The sequence below is a fragment of the Monodon monoceros genome, unplaced genomic scaffold (genome assembly GCF_005190385.1).
Source record: "Monodon monoceros isolate NGI ecotype Baffin Bay Population unplaced genomic scaffold, NGI_Narwhal_1 Super_Scaffold_12, whole genome shotgun sequence".
NCBI lineage: Eukaryota > Metazoa > Chordata > Mammalia > Artiodactyla > Monodontidae > Monodon > Monodon monoceros.
Window position 1 is genome coordinate 66747312 of NW_021703768.1, and position 15752 is coordinate 66763063.

Consider the following 15752-nt stretch of genomic DNA (forward strand, 5'->3'; position numbering starts at 1 on the left):
GTGGGAAGGCTAGGGGGATTCTTTATTGGTTTTAGGACTCATGTGACTCATCTAAAAGCAATGGAGATAATGACCCTACTCTGAATATATTTGAAATTTTCTTCGGGTTGCCAGATTTAGCAAATAAAAATATTAGAAGATCAGTTAAATTTGAATTTTGGATAAAAAAAGATTTTTTTTTTAGTATAAGTATGCCCTAAATAAAGCATGTGACATACTAAAGTTTCTCCTTTTTTTAATCAGAAATTAAAATTTAACTGGCTATCCTGTATTTCACCTGGCAATCTTATACTAAATAAGATCCTTTGACCTGTTTTGAAAGTACTTTTGTGGCCTTTTACGATTTTGTTTCAGATTTTGATGAATGTCACTCTAATCCTTGTCGCAATGGAGCCACGTGTGTCGATGGGTTTAATACCTTCAGGTGTCTCTGCCTTCCAAGCTACGTTGGTGCACTTTGCGAGCAAGGTAAGAGCTCGTGCAACATTTGTATGATGAACAGGTTGATACTTCAACTGTTAATTCTAGACAGCCCTTTTTTTTTTTTTTTGAGCAATTTTGGCCATGTTGCAGATTCTTTTTTGCAGAGGAAATTCATAGGTTGCCTAAATACATTAGGTTTCCTGATGTGTTCGTAGCTCACAACATCTGAACAACAGTGTTGATTTGATCATTGTTGCTTTACTGATAGAATGGAATTGCAGACAGGCACACTGAGCTGAATTTAAGGACATCTGTCCACCTAAAGGAATGTTGTTGTATGTATTCCTCCTGGGGACAAATTAGGCATTGATTTTAATCCATGTATGTGGCTTGTACCAAGGAGTATTGAATTCAATGTTAGTTGCCTTTATTTTCTCCCCCTAAGCACGTGAGACTCAATGGGCTTATTGTTCATAGTCAATCATCTCTGGAGAATGAGTTAATACAGTTGTGTGAATACGTTCGTCTTGGCTTGGCAAATAATACAGAAAAGATATTGTGAACCAGGTTTCTTTCCTACTGAAGAAACATCTACTTTTTCTGAGTGAAAGAAAGGCTTAAATTCATGATGGCTTGAATCGTGTGATCCCTGTAATTTGCATTTTATGGCCAACATGAGATGTATTTTGGGTGGTTTTTTTTTTTGCGGTATGCGGGCCTCTCACTGTTGCGGCCTCTCCCGTTGCGGAGCACAGGCTCCAGACGCGCAGGCTCAGCAGCCATGGCTCACGGGCCCAGCCGCTCCGCGGCATGTGGGATCTTCCCGGACCGGGGCACGAACCCGTGTCCCCTGCATCGGCAGGCGGACTCTCAACCACTGCGCCACCAGGGAAGCCCTTGGGTGGTTAATGGTAACATTTCTGAGCCCGTCAATCAGAAACAAATTGCATACTCAGCACACTCAGTTTTGGACCATCGATTTCCTCTACTTAAAGTCATACGGTGGTTTGGCTTTGACAAAAGTGCTTAATGCCAAACTTCCATTCCACCAGACAAAACGAAAATGAGTGTCTAATAACTCAGGCACATTGGGTCTGGCCTCACATTCAGCTTTGCAGCATTAATCTGGATGGCACCACAATTAAAGCAAAAGTAAAAGGAGCATGCATTGAATTGCCAGTGGAAGGAGATGGGTGATGCTTGGGTTTTTTAGGGTTGTTTTTTTTTCTTTTTCTTTATTGCATAGGATGGGTCTGTTTCAGAATTTTAAAAGGTAAATATGATAATTGACCAGACAAGATCCTCTTCTTTAAGAAAAACAGTAAGAAAGATGCTATTTGTTGAAGAAAACAAAAGGGTGAGATACTTGAGACATTCATATATCTTATTGATAAAAACGATTCTGGCTTCGCTTAGTTCCAAGTATAAGGAGTGATTCAAAAAATCATTTGTTCAACAAGTGTTTATTGAGAACCTACTGTCTGCCAGGCACTGTTCTGGGCACTGGCGATAGAGCTCTGAACAAAACAATGTCTCTGATCTTCCTAACCCAGCATAATTCTTGGCAGGGAATAAAAAGAGATAGTATTTGTTGGATACTTTATAATTTACCATATGCCTCCAGGGTACACCATTTCCTTTGGTTGATAGCAGTATTTCTGTGGGTTAAGTGGGCCAGAAATTGAGGCTCAGGAAGGAAAAGTGATGTGTTCAAAGTCACACAGCTAGTAAATTAGACAGTGGGCAAAATGAACCTAAGTAGCCTTGGAAAGCCCAGTTTTTTCTCAGTATCTTCACTCTTTTAAAGTCACTTTTAAATATAAGCATTTTATTTATATGTGAATCTGATAGATTCAGCAGCAACATCCTTGGAAGGGAGTTTGGGACCAATTGCCTTTTTCTTCTCTTTAAAAGAATATTAAAGAGGAAAATTTTAATTTTTTTTTCCATTTCTGGTACCACCTAACTGTCAGGTATATTCTATTTTACCTTAAAGCAAGTTTAACTTTCATCCACATTATTTGCTGAGAAACAACTATCCCAGTCTGTTTACCAGATGCAGCTGTGCTCCTGTGATTTATTGCCAGGACGCTGATTTTTTTTTTCCTCTTTCCAGGTTGCCTAAGAACAAATGTTTTCTTCATTAACAGCAGTATTGCTGTCTAAACAGTTTTCTATCCAAATTTCGGTGATGACTGTGTTGTTTCTTCAGCTGACCTATTCTGTTCTCTGCCTTAGAAACTTCACAACTCCCAATAACTCTGAAACATTTGGTGGAATGATAACAGATCTTAAAATCTAGAAGAAGGTCTTAGAACATTGGAGAGACAGTTCTGTACAGTTTGCCCCCAAAGTCAAGATACAGCTTGCCAGCCAGAAGTGCTGAAGTGTTGACAGTTTCTTAAGGCTTGAGGGCTACATGTCAGAAGTGTTGAAAACATTACCTATATAGCATAAAGAGAATAGATTTTTAGTGAGATTGTTTAAGAGTGACAGTTTCAGCTTCTGTGGTCATGAACAAGTGCTGTCGTACCCTTCCCCACCTCCCCCGAAACACACAGGCAAAGCTAAATCTGGGACTTTGTAATGTAACCTATGCACTACGGGAGTTTTAAAGTATAAGAAATATTTCCCAATGTAGGATAACACTTAAGAAAACATCAATCCAAAAGAGTTGCCTTTTAATAGATGATATGTATGTCACATTATTTTTAGGTAAGTTGGAACAAACAGACTGCTTCTGAAATTCTCCTTTCAGAATAGCCTCCTAGAAGACGCTGCTTGATACATAGTCCTTAATTACATATGTGATGAATTCATGAATAGTAAAAATTAGGTGAATCAGTGTGGATATTTGGCTTTTTTAAAAAATAAAAACTCGTCTGTTGTGTGATTTGCACATTATTTACAACCATTGGGAAGTTATGAGAGTACAGATAAATAATCTGTCCCTATTTGGTTTTAGCAGAACCACTGCCTCTATGTTTTGGACCCATGTCCTGATAGGAATATACACACCTGCTAATTGAGGAAGGCATTATAACAATGTCGTTGTCATGCATCTAAACTTTAGGTTCCTTTGGTGTTTTGTGTGTAAGAGGAAAAATACTTAATCTATCTCAGTGATAAAAGACAAAGAAAGAAAACCAGACTAAAACCATTTGGGTTAATAGAGGATAAGAGTGTATAGAATAATTTTTTTCTGATATATTATTCAGTAAGTTACGGCTCCTCTAGAATCTTAAACTGCGTGACTTCAAACAAATGATCATTTCCAAGGTTAAGGGAAGCTATGCTATTACAATATTATATCATTGACTTTGTCAGTAAGGGTAGTCTAAAAAATTTTCCAACTCTCCTCCCCTATAAACTAACCCCTTCATATGTGAAGATCTGTTTCCTCCCCACCCTTCCCACCTCACTTCTGAAATCTTCCATGGGAACTCCGCGTCCTCCCCCCAAAAAAATCACTACATCCAAGTAGCCAAAATAGGCTTCACTCTTGGGTGCCGAGTGCTACTGTGATACCAAACCACCTAACTGTGTCTTGAGTCCTTTCCTGTGAAATTTGGTGGTGTCCAAACAACGCTGTAATATAACTCAAAACTTCCGGTGCACATTGTTTAAATCAATTAGTCAGCTGGCTCTAACTAAGGCCTGATAGACTAAACTGAAATAAAGACTGCTCTCAGAGATAAGCTGCATCTGTTGTATGATTATGGTCTGAATCACTGAAGCCAGGAAAAAATTAACTCTCTCACCATGCAAGCTTTCCCAGAATTACAGGACGAGGAGGAAATGCAGTGAGAATCAGGAGACAATCTGACTTTCAACTTGACCACCAAGTCAGACATATAAAATGAGCATTCATTTCATCTAGTAGAGTTTTATCTTCATCAATCAGTAAAAGTAGGGGAGGGGAGGATGATCATGAGATAACCTGGAGTTTTCACAGTGTCTCCAATTTCATAAACTTCGCAGTTTTGTTAGTTTTTACACGTAACTAGCTCAGTATCTTTGTGAGATGTTTCGCGAAAGTTAAAATTATTTCTATTGATTACTAACATACAGTTTAATCTCACCTGTGAGTGGGCAAGTCCAGGGGAAGATTGCCAATGAGAATGCAGTTCTAGGGACTTCCCTGGCGGTCCAGTGGTTAAGACTCCGCGCTTCCACTGCCAGGGGCACGGGTTTGATCCCTGCTCAGGGAACTAAGATCCTGCATGCCGTGCGGCACGGCAAAAAAAAAAAAAAAAAAAGAGAGAGAATGCAGTTTTATGAGCAAGACAGCTTTCCTATGAAATACTTAAAAACTGGCAACCTAGAAATTATAGCTGAAGCTTACTGCCAGTGCAAAATTTAGACATATTTGAAAAGTGTTTTCATCTCACCAGGATACTGGTTACAGTGTGCTTGTTGCAAAAGAGAAAAATATATATTTATATACACATACACATATGCATATGTGTATATGGTGTGATGGAATGAGGGGTACTAAATTAAAGTCATTCTTGATAAACTTCAAATCCCGATGCTTTTGCACTGGGAGTTACCTATATTCCCTCTCATTTTGGGAAAAAGACTCACAGTCCTTAGCTATATCCCAGAAGCTGCCGACTGATGAAGAATTTTTTTCTTCTCTTAGTAAATCTTACAAGAGCCTGTGGCCATCTAGCTCTCTCTTCGGGAAGTGGGAAAGGACTATTTCCAGAGCCTTTGAAGTCCTTAAGCAAATAGAGCATTCATAATCCTTTTAACCAGAATTCTTATCTTATCACTTGAATGATGCTCTTTAGAAAAGTTGTGTTGGCAAGGAATTAGCCCCAATTGCTTCACAAGTGAGTCAGTAGACACTGCAGTCTAAGGAGGTTTTGAATGGCCTCTTTCCAGTTTTTCTCCTGCTGAAACTGGCTTTCATCAGGGAAAGAGCAGTTCGATAGTGCCTTTCCAGTCCTAAGATGTATTGCCACCCACTTGGCAGGAATAATTTGGGCTCTCTTTATCATAATTTCTTTGTCATCATGACCAAAATTTGTGAATCCCTTGCTTCGAGGACGTTGCATTGATATTGGCTTGGGTCTTCTATGAACTTTTGGATGGGTGAATCAAGTCTGAATGACATAGATGAGTTTAATAAGCCCCTGCTTTGTTTCTTCCCAGACACGGAGACATGTGACTATGGCTGGCACAAATTTCAAGGGCAGTGCTACAAGTACTTTGCCCATCGACGTACGTGGGATGCAGCTGAACGGGAATGCCGTCTGCAGGGCGCCCATCTCACAAGCATTCTGTCTCATGAAGAACAAATGTTTGTGAATCGTATGTACCAAATATACATGGGTTTTCTGAAGCTTCATTCATTCTTACCACCTTCTTAGTTTCTCCTGTATCTAACTGAAAACAAATAGCTTTCTCAGTTGTGACTCAACTTATTAAATCCTTCATCTGTGAACTAAAATCATCTCTACTACATGAGCCCCCTACTTTGAAAAACATTCAACTGTAACATAGAAAGGCATTTCATGGTTTGCCAGCAGTAATAGTTGAAACAGCATGCTATAGGTCAAATCATATGAAATTACTATTTGATCATATTTTGACTTAAAGAAATGACCACCTCTTACGTTTCCAGTCTAATTCTTCCCAAGCTTTTGGTCTCTGTTTTGAATATATACATATGCTGTCTAAAGTAAAAGAGAAAATTGCTTTCAGTTATTTTTATCCCAGTAATTAAAATTGAGTTATAAATAGCACCCTAATCTTATCCTCTGTGCATAATTGGTTCTCATCCAAGTTTCTAATTATTTTAGACCATAGAAAGTGGGCCTCATATTAAGAACATGAATTGAGGGAGACTGAAAGCTAATGAAACTTATTAACAGAGCTGTTTAATAACTCCTTAGACTATAGTAAAGAGAGGAGGACAGCTAGCTTTTAGGTAGAAAATATGTAGAAATTTTTTGCTCATGAAGCATTGTTTGATGCTCTGTTAAATATGTTCTCGTGATGCCTGCTATCTCTTAGAAGTTTGTTAATTTGCAATCTGAGTAGAGGTTCATTTAACTTTTTTTCATGGTGTCTTTGCCTGTGACTCATTTCATGGTGAAAGTAATTATTTTTGAGGAAGTTTTGCAGATCTGTCCAGTCTAGGTGTTCACCATTAAAAATGCTTTGAGAAGAAACATGTGGCTTCCAAAATGAGGCTAGCATGGGTGAGATCTGTCACATTTTATTGGTTCACTGAATTTTTGCCAATTGCACAGTTTAATAAAGAAGTAAGTGGAAAGTTTGTATCATGAGTAAAGATGGAAAAAAATGCTTAATTGTCATGCACTGCTAGGGAAATAATTGTCCATGTCTGATATTTTAATGTTTCACGATATTTGCAAACTAGCTTTTTGGTTTAAAACACATTGGGCAGAAGAACAAAAGATAGTTAGACCATGAAAGATTTTTATGAGCAACTAAACAGAAATCCAGCCAGAAAAGAGGATGCATGATTCATGCCAAAAATAGTTTGCTTTGATACATTTCGTCCATATGTGGGAAAGATAATAAAATGTCTGTGTTGTTCCCCTTCTCAGGTGTGGGCCATGATTATCAGTGGATAGGCCTCAATGACAAGATGTTTGAACATGACTTCCGTTGGACCGATGGCAGCACACTGGTAAGTTACTGATGAAAATGACACTGATTCTAGAACTTGGTACTGTGTGTTGATTGCAGAGGCACATTAGACTGGAGACCAGTTAAATATCTTGCTCAGGGTCACTCAGTGAACTAGACGGGGGTTAAAAATAGAGGTAGTTCCCTGAGAACTGATCCATCTACCAGTGCTCCAATCAAGGTGGCTCTCTTAAAAGAAGAGTGTATCCGATTTCCATTGAACCCGTAACCGCAGGCTCAGCAGAATTGCCTCAGGTCTGTATTTCAGATGGTTATCTTTGTTTTGTATAGCTTCAAAGCAAAAAGGAAAATAATACACATAAGAGAAAAGGTCCTTTAAAAAATACCTTTTCTTCTTACATAATTGCCCTGGAAGTCTGCTATAAGGCATGGCTCATTTTTATCCAAGCAAACATGCTCATTTTTTACATCTTAAAAAAGATTGTTGAATTATGATCTTGTAAATTTCTTTCCATTCACTCTGCTGACTAATTATGTGGTTTTTTAGCTTTTTCTACTTCTTGAAGAAAGGAGTGATTTGATACCCACATCCTTGAGTAAGCTACAATAAGGTTCTTAAGTCAGGATGGGTGAAGCTGTTTTGAGTCACTACTAGTAAATACACAAGTCTAATTCTTTAGAACTAGTTCAAGTGTGGTTAGCTATAGTGGTGGTTCTGGGCTCGGGCTGTTCATTAGAATCACCTGGGGAACATAATTTAAGAACTGGTGTCTAGGCCTCAGCTCAAATTCATTAAAGCAAAACCTCTGGCAGCTATATTTTCTAAGTGTTCCCTGTGTGATTCTAAAATGCAGACAGAGTTGGGATCCACTGGGCTAGACAGTTAAGTGTAAATTCAATTCTAACTTAGATAAACAAGAGGAAGACTTGAAAATAAGCACGCACAAAAAGAGTTTAAAAATTAAGTTTCATTCATTACTGCCATTCATCTGGATTTAATGAGTTTGTCAAAACATAAAGTTCATTCTAGAACAGAGGCCAAACGAATAATTGTTTTCAGAAGTTCTGCTCTGCCTGTTCAGGAAAGCTTCTCTGTGCTCTCCTGGACGTGCCCCTCAGTTTATGTCTGTGTCACTCCTTGTACTCAGTGCTTTGCACTCATTTATTCTCCACAGTAACTTTAAGAGAGGCATTAAGCGTTTTATAGGCAAGGCAAGGGATGGTCAGTTAGGCTAAGCTATTTGCCCACAGTCACAACGCTATTAAGTGGTGAAGCCGTAGGCTTTCTCCTAGCTGGCACCTCCTTGACTTTAAAAAGGGTATCCCTTATCACATTTTGCCTTTAGGAACCCTAAAATAAAGCCTGGCTTGCCCTTTCTCTGTCATCACTCCTTATGTTCAATCAGCACTGTTTGTCATTTGTGTGCATAAGTAGATTATTTGGCAAGATGCAGAAAAAGTAGGGAAAGTAGATTGTTCATAAAGTATATTCGCCGTAAGGTATAGGATTACATCTCCTACATCAATAGTCTCATTTTCTTCTAATTGTCCTGGGTGGATGGTATATCTGCAATTGTTGTATCTGTATGTTTTCATTTTGCTGAAATGAATAATAATTTCAGGGAGATAATTTTGGTCAGATTAGTAGTGGTTGGTATAGCATGACTTCTTATGTATTCATTTTAATTGAAGATAGACAATTATGTTTTTACTAATTTAATTTATAAGTGAACATAAAAATTAAAGGGTTTTTTCCTTTATATTACAGATAGTTAAGACTTTTTATAATTTTATTAATGTATATTATAAAGTATAGGCATTTAGTCAGTTTTCCCTTGTTGAATGGAGGCTTCATTCCTGTGGGAGAAATTAGGTCTAGGATACCCGCTATTAAGTCTTCCTCCCAAAGACTTTCCCTTATAAGTGGTCCAGTAAAAGTACAAGTTCTTGTGAGCTGTAGTGCAGAAGCTAGAATGCCAAGGACTCAGGTGGCCAGTTGCAGTTGCTACTTCCTTGTGCCTTGCAGACCTGGACCACGACTTATCTCAAAGTGTAACTGTTGGCTGGGTGCCTGTATGGTCCTGCCCTGAGCCTAAAATAGTTGCATTTGCCGCAGTGAAGTTAATGTAAAGTCTGTCATTTGCAACATACTGACCTGATAGGCCAAGTCCCTGACTGTTTCCAGTCTGTCCTTGGTTATATAGAATTGATTTGTATATTTTCATTCTCAGCATTTTTCTGTTTTACTAGATGTCTATTCTGGTCTCTCCAGTAGCAATTCAGCTCTTCAGAGAAGTGGTCCTCTTGCCTGCTTTTTTTTCGGAAGGTGTGTAGGATAAGGCCCTATGCCCCCTGTGAGCTTGGTTAATGGGACTGAATATTGGCTTATAGCTGGCAGATGAGTGAGGTCTGTAAATTATCTTAGGGAATTTATCTTGCCTGTCAGGTGCCATCCAGGTGTGCTTGATTTCATCAGATGTCATTATTCCACTATGCTGAAGCAAGCCAACTCAACTCATTTTTTTGTCTGTGTCCATTAATTTTTAATGGACTGTGCTGTGAAATATACTGTGAAAAAAATAACTTAATTACAATTTCCATAGTCTAGACTGGTCCTAAATTTGGTAAATAAGTGGGCATTGCACTTTGTCCAAGGAGAAATATTGATCTTCCTATGAGATTTTCAGAGGAAGATAACATAACCTAAGATAGATAACTATACAACATAAACAAGAAACTTACCCTTCATTAATTCGCATTTTCTAATTGGAACCTAAGGGTTATGGAGAGAGCACCAAGGAAGGGCCTCAAGGTGAAGAGGGCAGCAAATGAATTACATACACAAGGCAAAGTTTATCAAAGAAAGGACACAAGTAAATCCAGGAAAAACTCTGATGGACCTTGGTTTCTTCTTAATTCACTCTTTGTGTAAAATAAAAGTGTGCTAAGGAGTGTCCTTAACTTTGAATATTTTGGAACAGAAGAGACCATCTGCCCAACAGCCTGTCTCCCTCCCATTTGACTGATCTCTGGCCCACTTTCTGCTTTTCTAACCACGCTTGCCTCCATCCCTTGCTTTCAGAGACAGCCTAGGTGTCTCTTAAACTTGTTTGTAGTTCTCTCTGCAGCCACCATCCCCTTAACAGGTTCCATATGTGCTCAGGCCTTTGAATAAAATAGTTCTCCTTTGTTTCGCTGTTTACTCCAAGTGTCTTGCTTTTGAAAATATCCCTAATAGTAAACTCTTCATCCGGAAAAGCAGTATCTGCTTACAATTGGGAATGGTGTTAACTTGACTGCGTGCAATTTCAAGAACTTTGTTTATGTTTTAGAGTGATTTCTCCCCTCTCCCCTCCACCCCCATTTTTTGTTTGAAGGGTTTATTAGAGCTTATCCTTCTTGGGAGGTAGAGCAGTATTAATACAAAAAGAACCTTTGATATTTACTGTATGTTATCTTTTGTTATTCAGTCTTAGAGTAAAAATAAATAAGTTAATATTAGGTCTCAATTTCAATCAGTTCTTTTCTTGAAATAATTAAACTTTGCTTCCAATAAATTTGTAGTGTATCGTATTTAATACGATTATCCTTTAGAGCTAGACTAATTCAATTTATATGCTTATACTAAATTAATGATTTTATTTGGCCAAGTTATCTACTTTGCCCTTATTCTTCAGATTCTGATGGATTCATCCCACATTATTGGTTTCTATAATAGGATGTTGGTATCACTAATAAAATGCCAAATTCTTGCTTTTATTGGATCTTTAAAATCTTTTTTATTCTTTATTTGGGGTGTTTACCCAGTAAATTTCACAAAAGTATACTCATGAACAAAATTGGTTCTAGCCTTACCCTTGTGATTTCTATTAAGGTTATTTTCTCTTAACACATTTCAGTTTTCACTTTGTCACTTGATTTCCTACTAAGCAGGCACATTTCAGTTTGTCCTTTGGTTTTCTACTCACCGGCCATTCTTTAACTTGACTATAGATTTCTAACAGCAAAATGCCCCAAGTGCTTATTAGAAAGCCTGACAAATAACTTCAATAATGAATTACTTTACTTGTCACCCAAGTAATGTCTTCAAAGACACTAAGTTAAACCATCCAAGTTAAATACACATTAAACCTGGCGAACTTGAACAAACATTTCTTATCTAGCTTCTGTACTATTAGCTGACTTTTAAGTTCTTTCTTTAACCTATTGTTAAATGAATGACTAGTCTGAAGTGTTTTCCCCTAGATCTGTTTTTCAGTGCCTGTGACCTTCCTCTCCCCTTGCTCTGAACTCTTGTTACTCCCTTTTTAATTCTGCAAATGTCTTCCTCTTGCCTTCAGTATAAAATTCTGTAATTATTATCAAGGCATACCAAGCCCACTTACTCCATCTTCTACTTCCTAAGCTGTCTCATCTCAAAATACCCACAGTTCCAGGAATAAGCCATGACATCTCACTTCTGCTGGTCTTTGCATCCACTTGCTCTCGTGCTTAGAATGTTCTCAGCCCTTGTCCTAATTTCATTTGATAAATGTTTGAATACCTTGCTTAGCCAAGAGTCACCTTCTTCCAGGAAGCCTTCCTAGCTGGGTGTGACTAAGAGCTCCTTCTCTGTGTTCTAGAAGCCCTTTGTACCCTCTTCCCATCCTACCACTGGCCTCTGTAGTGTTAATTTCCTGACACTGAGCTTTCTGAGGCAGGGATTAACTTTCATCTCTATTTTGTCTGCACCTAGCAGAGTGGTTGACAAAAATAGATATTTGAATGATAATCAATATCCATACATTGCTCAACCAATTCACTTTGTTATCTTTTCAATCCTGAAAGGACCAAATAAGTCTTTTGGCTGAATCTCTATATGACAATTCTTGTTTATCTAAATTAAATATTTTATTTAAAGTTGTATCAGTATGAAAAACATTAAAACATAATAGGTGGTACTTCAAATATGACAAAAAGAAAACAAATGTTTCTCAGAAACAGAAGTATGTAGCTGAGCATAATGCATCTTACAAAAGTTATTAACCCAAAGGAAAACAGATGTTCCTACTGGAAATGATGACAGTTTTGTCCATGGTTGTCCCAAGAATACATAAGCTTTGGGAAGAGGAGATGGAAAGCAAACTTTTCAAAGGTTTAAGTTATATCAGGGCAGATTTTCCATGAAGTTTTAGGAAACTGACAATTACTCAAAACTTTGACTTTAAAAAACCTTATTATCCAAATCCAAAATGTAGTGAAACAAGCAGAAGGAAATCTCACTCCTAAGTGTTCTCAGCTCATTTCATTTTTTATAGGTTGCTTGACCAAGGATGACTCGGTTGCCTAAGGTTGGACAGGTCTTCTTTTATTTATCCACTATCTGAGTCCGTTCTTTCAAGCACAGAGGGAGCCAGACATCAGGGAACACTGCGGAATCATTTATGTTTCTCCACCTATATACACCCTGGCAAAATCTTTTTTTTTTTTTTTTTTTTTGCATTATGCCGGCCTCTCACTGTTGTGTCCTCTCCCGTTGCGGAGCACAGGCTCCGGACGCGCAGGCTCAGCGGCCATGGCTCACGAGCCCAGCTGCTCTGCGGCCTGTGGGATCTTCCCGGACCGGGGCACGAACCCGCGTCCCCTGCATCGGCAGGCAGACTCTCAACCACTGCGCCACCAGGGAAGCCCTGGCAAGGTCATTTTTACAACTTGCTTTTCAACTACAGACTGTGGTGTGTCCATGGACAGCACAGTTAGGGAGATATTGGAAACCAGTAGGTGCCTTAATCACACTACTTTTTATAACATGACTCCCTAACCAATGGTTTAAAATCAAGCTGTGGACCTCAGAGATTTAAAGCTGTTACCGTCTTGCCCCCTCCTCTCCCTGAGCCCCAGGAATAAGATTCTCGCAGTGGCAATTCTCCCGAGGTCTGTATTGCTCCCTTCTGTGTTCTCTTTAGTGAGCTCCCGCAGCACCTCAAAGCTCAACCCTCACCACTGGGGATCGGATGCTTCAGTGGATCAGATGAAGGTACTTCAAAGGAAAATGTCACCTTAGGTTGCGTTTTCCAGAGGTTGAGGATTGAGTAGAACTGACAATCCAGTTCTCTTTTAAAAATGTTGAGGAGCTTTAGGCAAGTTTGATTTGTAAGGAAAAAAACAACCAAAAAAACCTCTGACTTTATCCTAATACATTAAAAAGAACATTTTCTACATCTCTTTTACATTTTCCATCTGTCAACTCTATTTTGTCAGCACTCAGTGTCAACCCATGCAAGGCTGCTGGCTTGTCAGCTTCCTGGGAAGTAGTCACGGCCTTCTCACTCTCCAGTGTCCTGTTTGGAGAAAACAGAGACTTCCTTTCCTCTGCACTTTCCGGATCTAGTCAGAAAGTTCTCAAACAAGTTACTAATTCACAGATCCTTAAATGTCTTATTTTCTAGCTCTAACCAACTTATCTTGCCCCTTGTTAGTTAGGATATAGATTCCAAAAGGCTAACTAATAGCCTTTTGTGCTTAAAAAATGCTACTTGAAAAAAATATTTCTGGAAGATAACTGAATTTGGCTTTTTTTTTTTTTTTTTTCACTTTGATAAACGTGGTCGAGCATTGGCAAACTGACACACCTAGAATTTGGGACACCCACTTGCCCTCCTGGTTATGCTGCAGAATTAATGAAGGAAAATAGCCAAATTGGATGTGGAATTGACTTTAAATCCAGAGACCCATTTTCTCCTTTCATAAATAAACATGTTAGTCTGTCAAGCAAAGCATGGTGAGAAAAAAACCAGCAATAAAGAAATAGCCCTTAACCCAGGAAGAGACACCTAAAAAGGAGTAACTCGCAGGCCATAAACCATTATTCTTTTTTCTGCAGGAATGTATTATTATTACCCTTTTATAGACACAAAGGTTCATATCCTCCTCCCTCTCCCAGATGTCTTGGACATTGAAAAGAGAATCAAGAGTATTAACTAATTCCCTGTGTTTTCTAAGCTGGTTTGTAGGTTTGAAGGATTGCGAATGATTTGGCAGAAAACAATGATGCAAAACAAAACCCCCGGGGCTTCCCTGGTGGCGCAGTGGTTGAGAGTCCGCCTGCCGATGCAGGGGACATGGGTTCGTGCCCCTGTCCGGGAAGATCCCACATGCCGCGGAGCGGCTGGGCCCGTGAGCCATGGCCGCTGAGCCTGTGCGTCCGGAGCCTATGCTCCGCAACGGGAGAGGCCACAATAGTGAGAGGCCCACGTACCGCAAAAAAAAAAAACAACAAAAAAAAACCCAAACCAAAACCTTAAGTTTTACTTTTTCTACCTGAAAATCTTAGAAGACTTCCTGTAAAGTGTGTGTGCAGATGGGTGTGTGTTGGCTGTGCTGTGGTTTTAGCTCCAAGTCAAGTGCCACTTCTCTGTGAGCAAGTCACACTGCATATCAACATTAATTTAATTATGTTAAATCTCACAGGCTTCATTAGATTAATCTAAAAGCCAAGGAAAACATATGCTGTTTCTTCATTCTTTAGCACATTACTCACCAGTAGAAGAATTTTCAGTTTCTTTTCTGAAAGACCATTGAGCTCTTAGTGAACATTTTTACTTGTGTTGCAGTTCAGTTTGATTTGAAACCAAGAACTGGTTCTTCTGATTCTTCACATAAAATATATCGAGCCATAGTGTAGTTCTAGAACACAAAACCCTCATCTCCGCCTTTCCCTTCCTTGAGTGCAGATGGCTATTGACGGGCAAACAGCTGGAAGAACAATATTTACCCACCACTGGAAAATCATTTCATATTTGACAAGATTCTCCTTGAAAAAAAGAAGAATTTATCAACGTGGTAGTTCCTTTTCACAGATGCTTTTCCAACAGTGCTCTGTGAAACCTTAAAAATCACACATGGTTATTTAAATTTAATTGCTAATTAGTTTAAGGCAATGCATAACCATGGAAAAGGCCAAGAAAATGTTGAATGGGTTTGGCAGTTTCAAGTTGCATTTGGATTGTGAACACTTCCTGACTGAAGACCTGTACAAACAAACTTGGGGCGAAGGAACCCACTGGCACCATTCATGGTGGGGATTAAATGCAAGTGGCTTAGTGGGGCTGTGCCTGGGACCCCGTCTCCAAGTGCTCTCAGAGTGGGAGGAACTCACATCCTTTGGAAACTGCTGTGGATAATTACGACTTTGTAGGGCAGTGAGCTCATGCTATTACACAAGATTAGTGCTGTGCTCCATAGCTGGCAGATTGTCCCTCCCGCACAGAGATTTGCCAGCTAGGAAAATAGTGGGCATATTGCCACTTTCACAGCTATCAGGAGACCCCGAGTTAGTTTTTTTCCCTTCGACATATTCATGTTTCTAGGATCCCACTCCAGGCTGCCAGCCTTGGGCAGTGACACCAAAACAAACGTCTCTTTCTCCTTTAAAACAAAGCTGCTCTTTTCCTTTTGGTTGTTCAACTAAAAGACAACAGCCAAACCATAACCTCCTTTAAAACATAAATAAACAAGGACCCAGACCAGAGTAACCCGCAGCAAGTACGCAGATCAGAGGAGGGTATATTTCTACCTTGCAGTGAGGTCATTTGCCCCAACAATTTAAAGAAAACAAAATTAAATATAATCCCCCACAGACTGCAAACAAATGCCTCTTGTGACCACAGCCATCGAGGGAAAAAAGGCATTTTAAAGTTAACACATGTTTTGATTTCTCTAAT

The 15752-nt window shown here is 39.0% G+C and overlaps 1 protein-coding gene across 2 annotated transcripts in view; it reads left to right on the forward strand.

The window, feature by feature from the left end:
- VCAN (versican) overlaps positions 1-15752 on the forward strand; it is a 113140-nt gene that overhangs the window by 81255 nt on the left and 16133 nt on the right. For both annotated transcript variants that reach the window (XM_029217545.1, XM_029217544.1), the window contains 3 exons: positions 355-468; positions 5584-5742; positions 7008-7090. In XM_029217545.1, coding sequence (XP_029073378.1) covers positions 355-468; positions 5584-5742; positions 7008-7090 — 356 coding nt within the window. The remainder of the gene's footprint in view (positions 1-354; positions 469-5583; positions 5743-7007; positions 7091-15752) is intronic.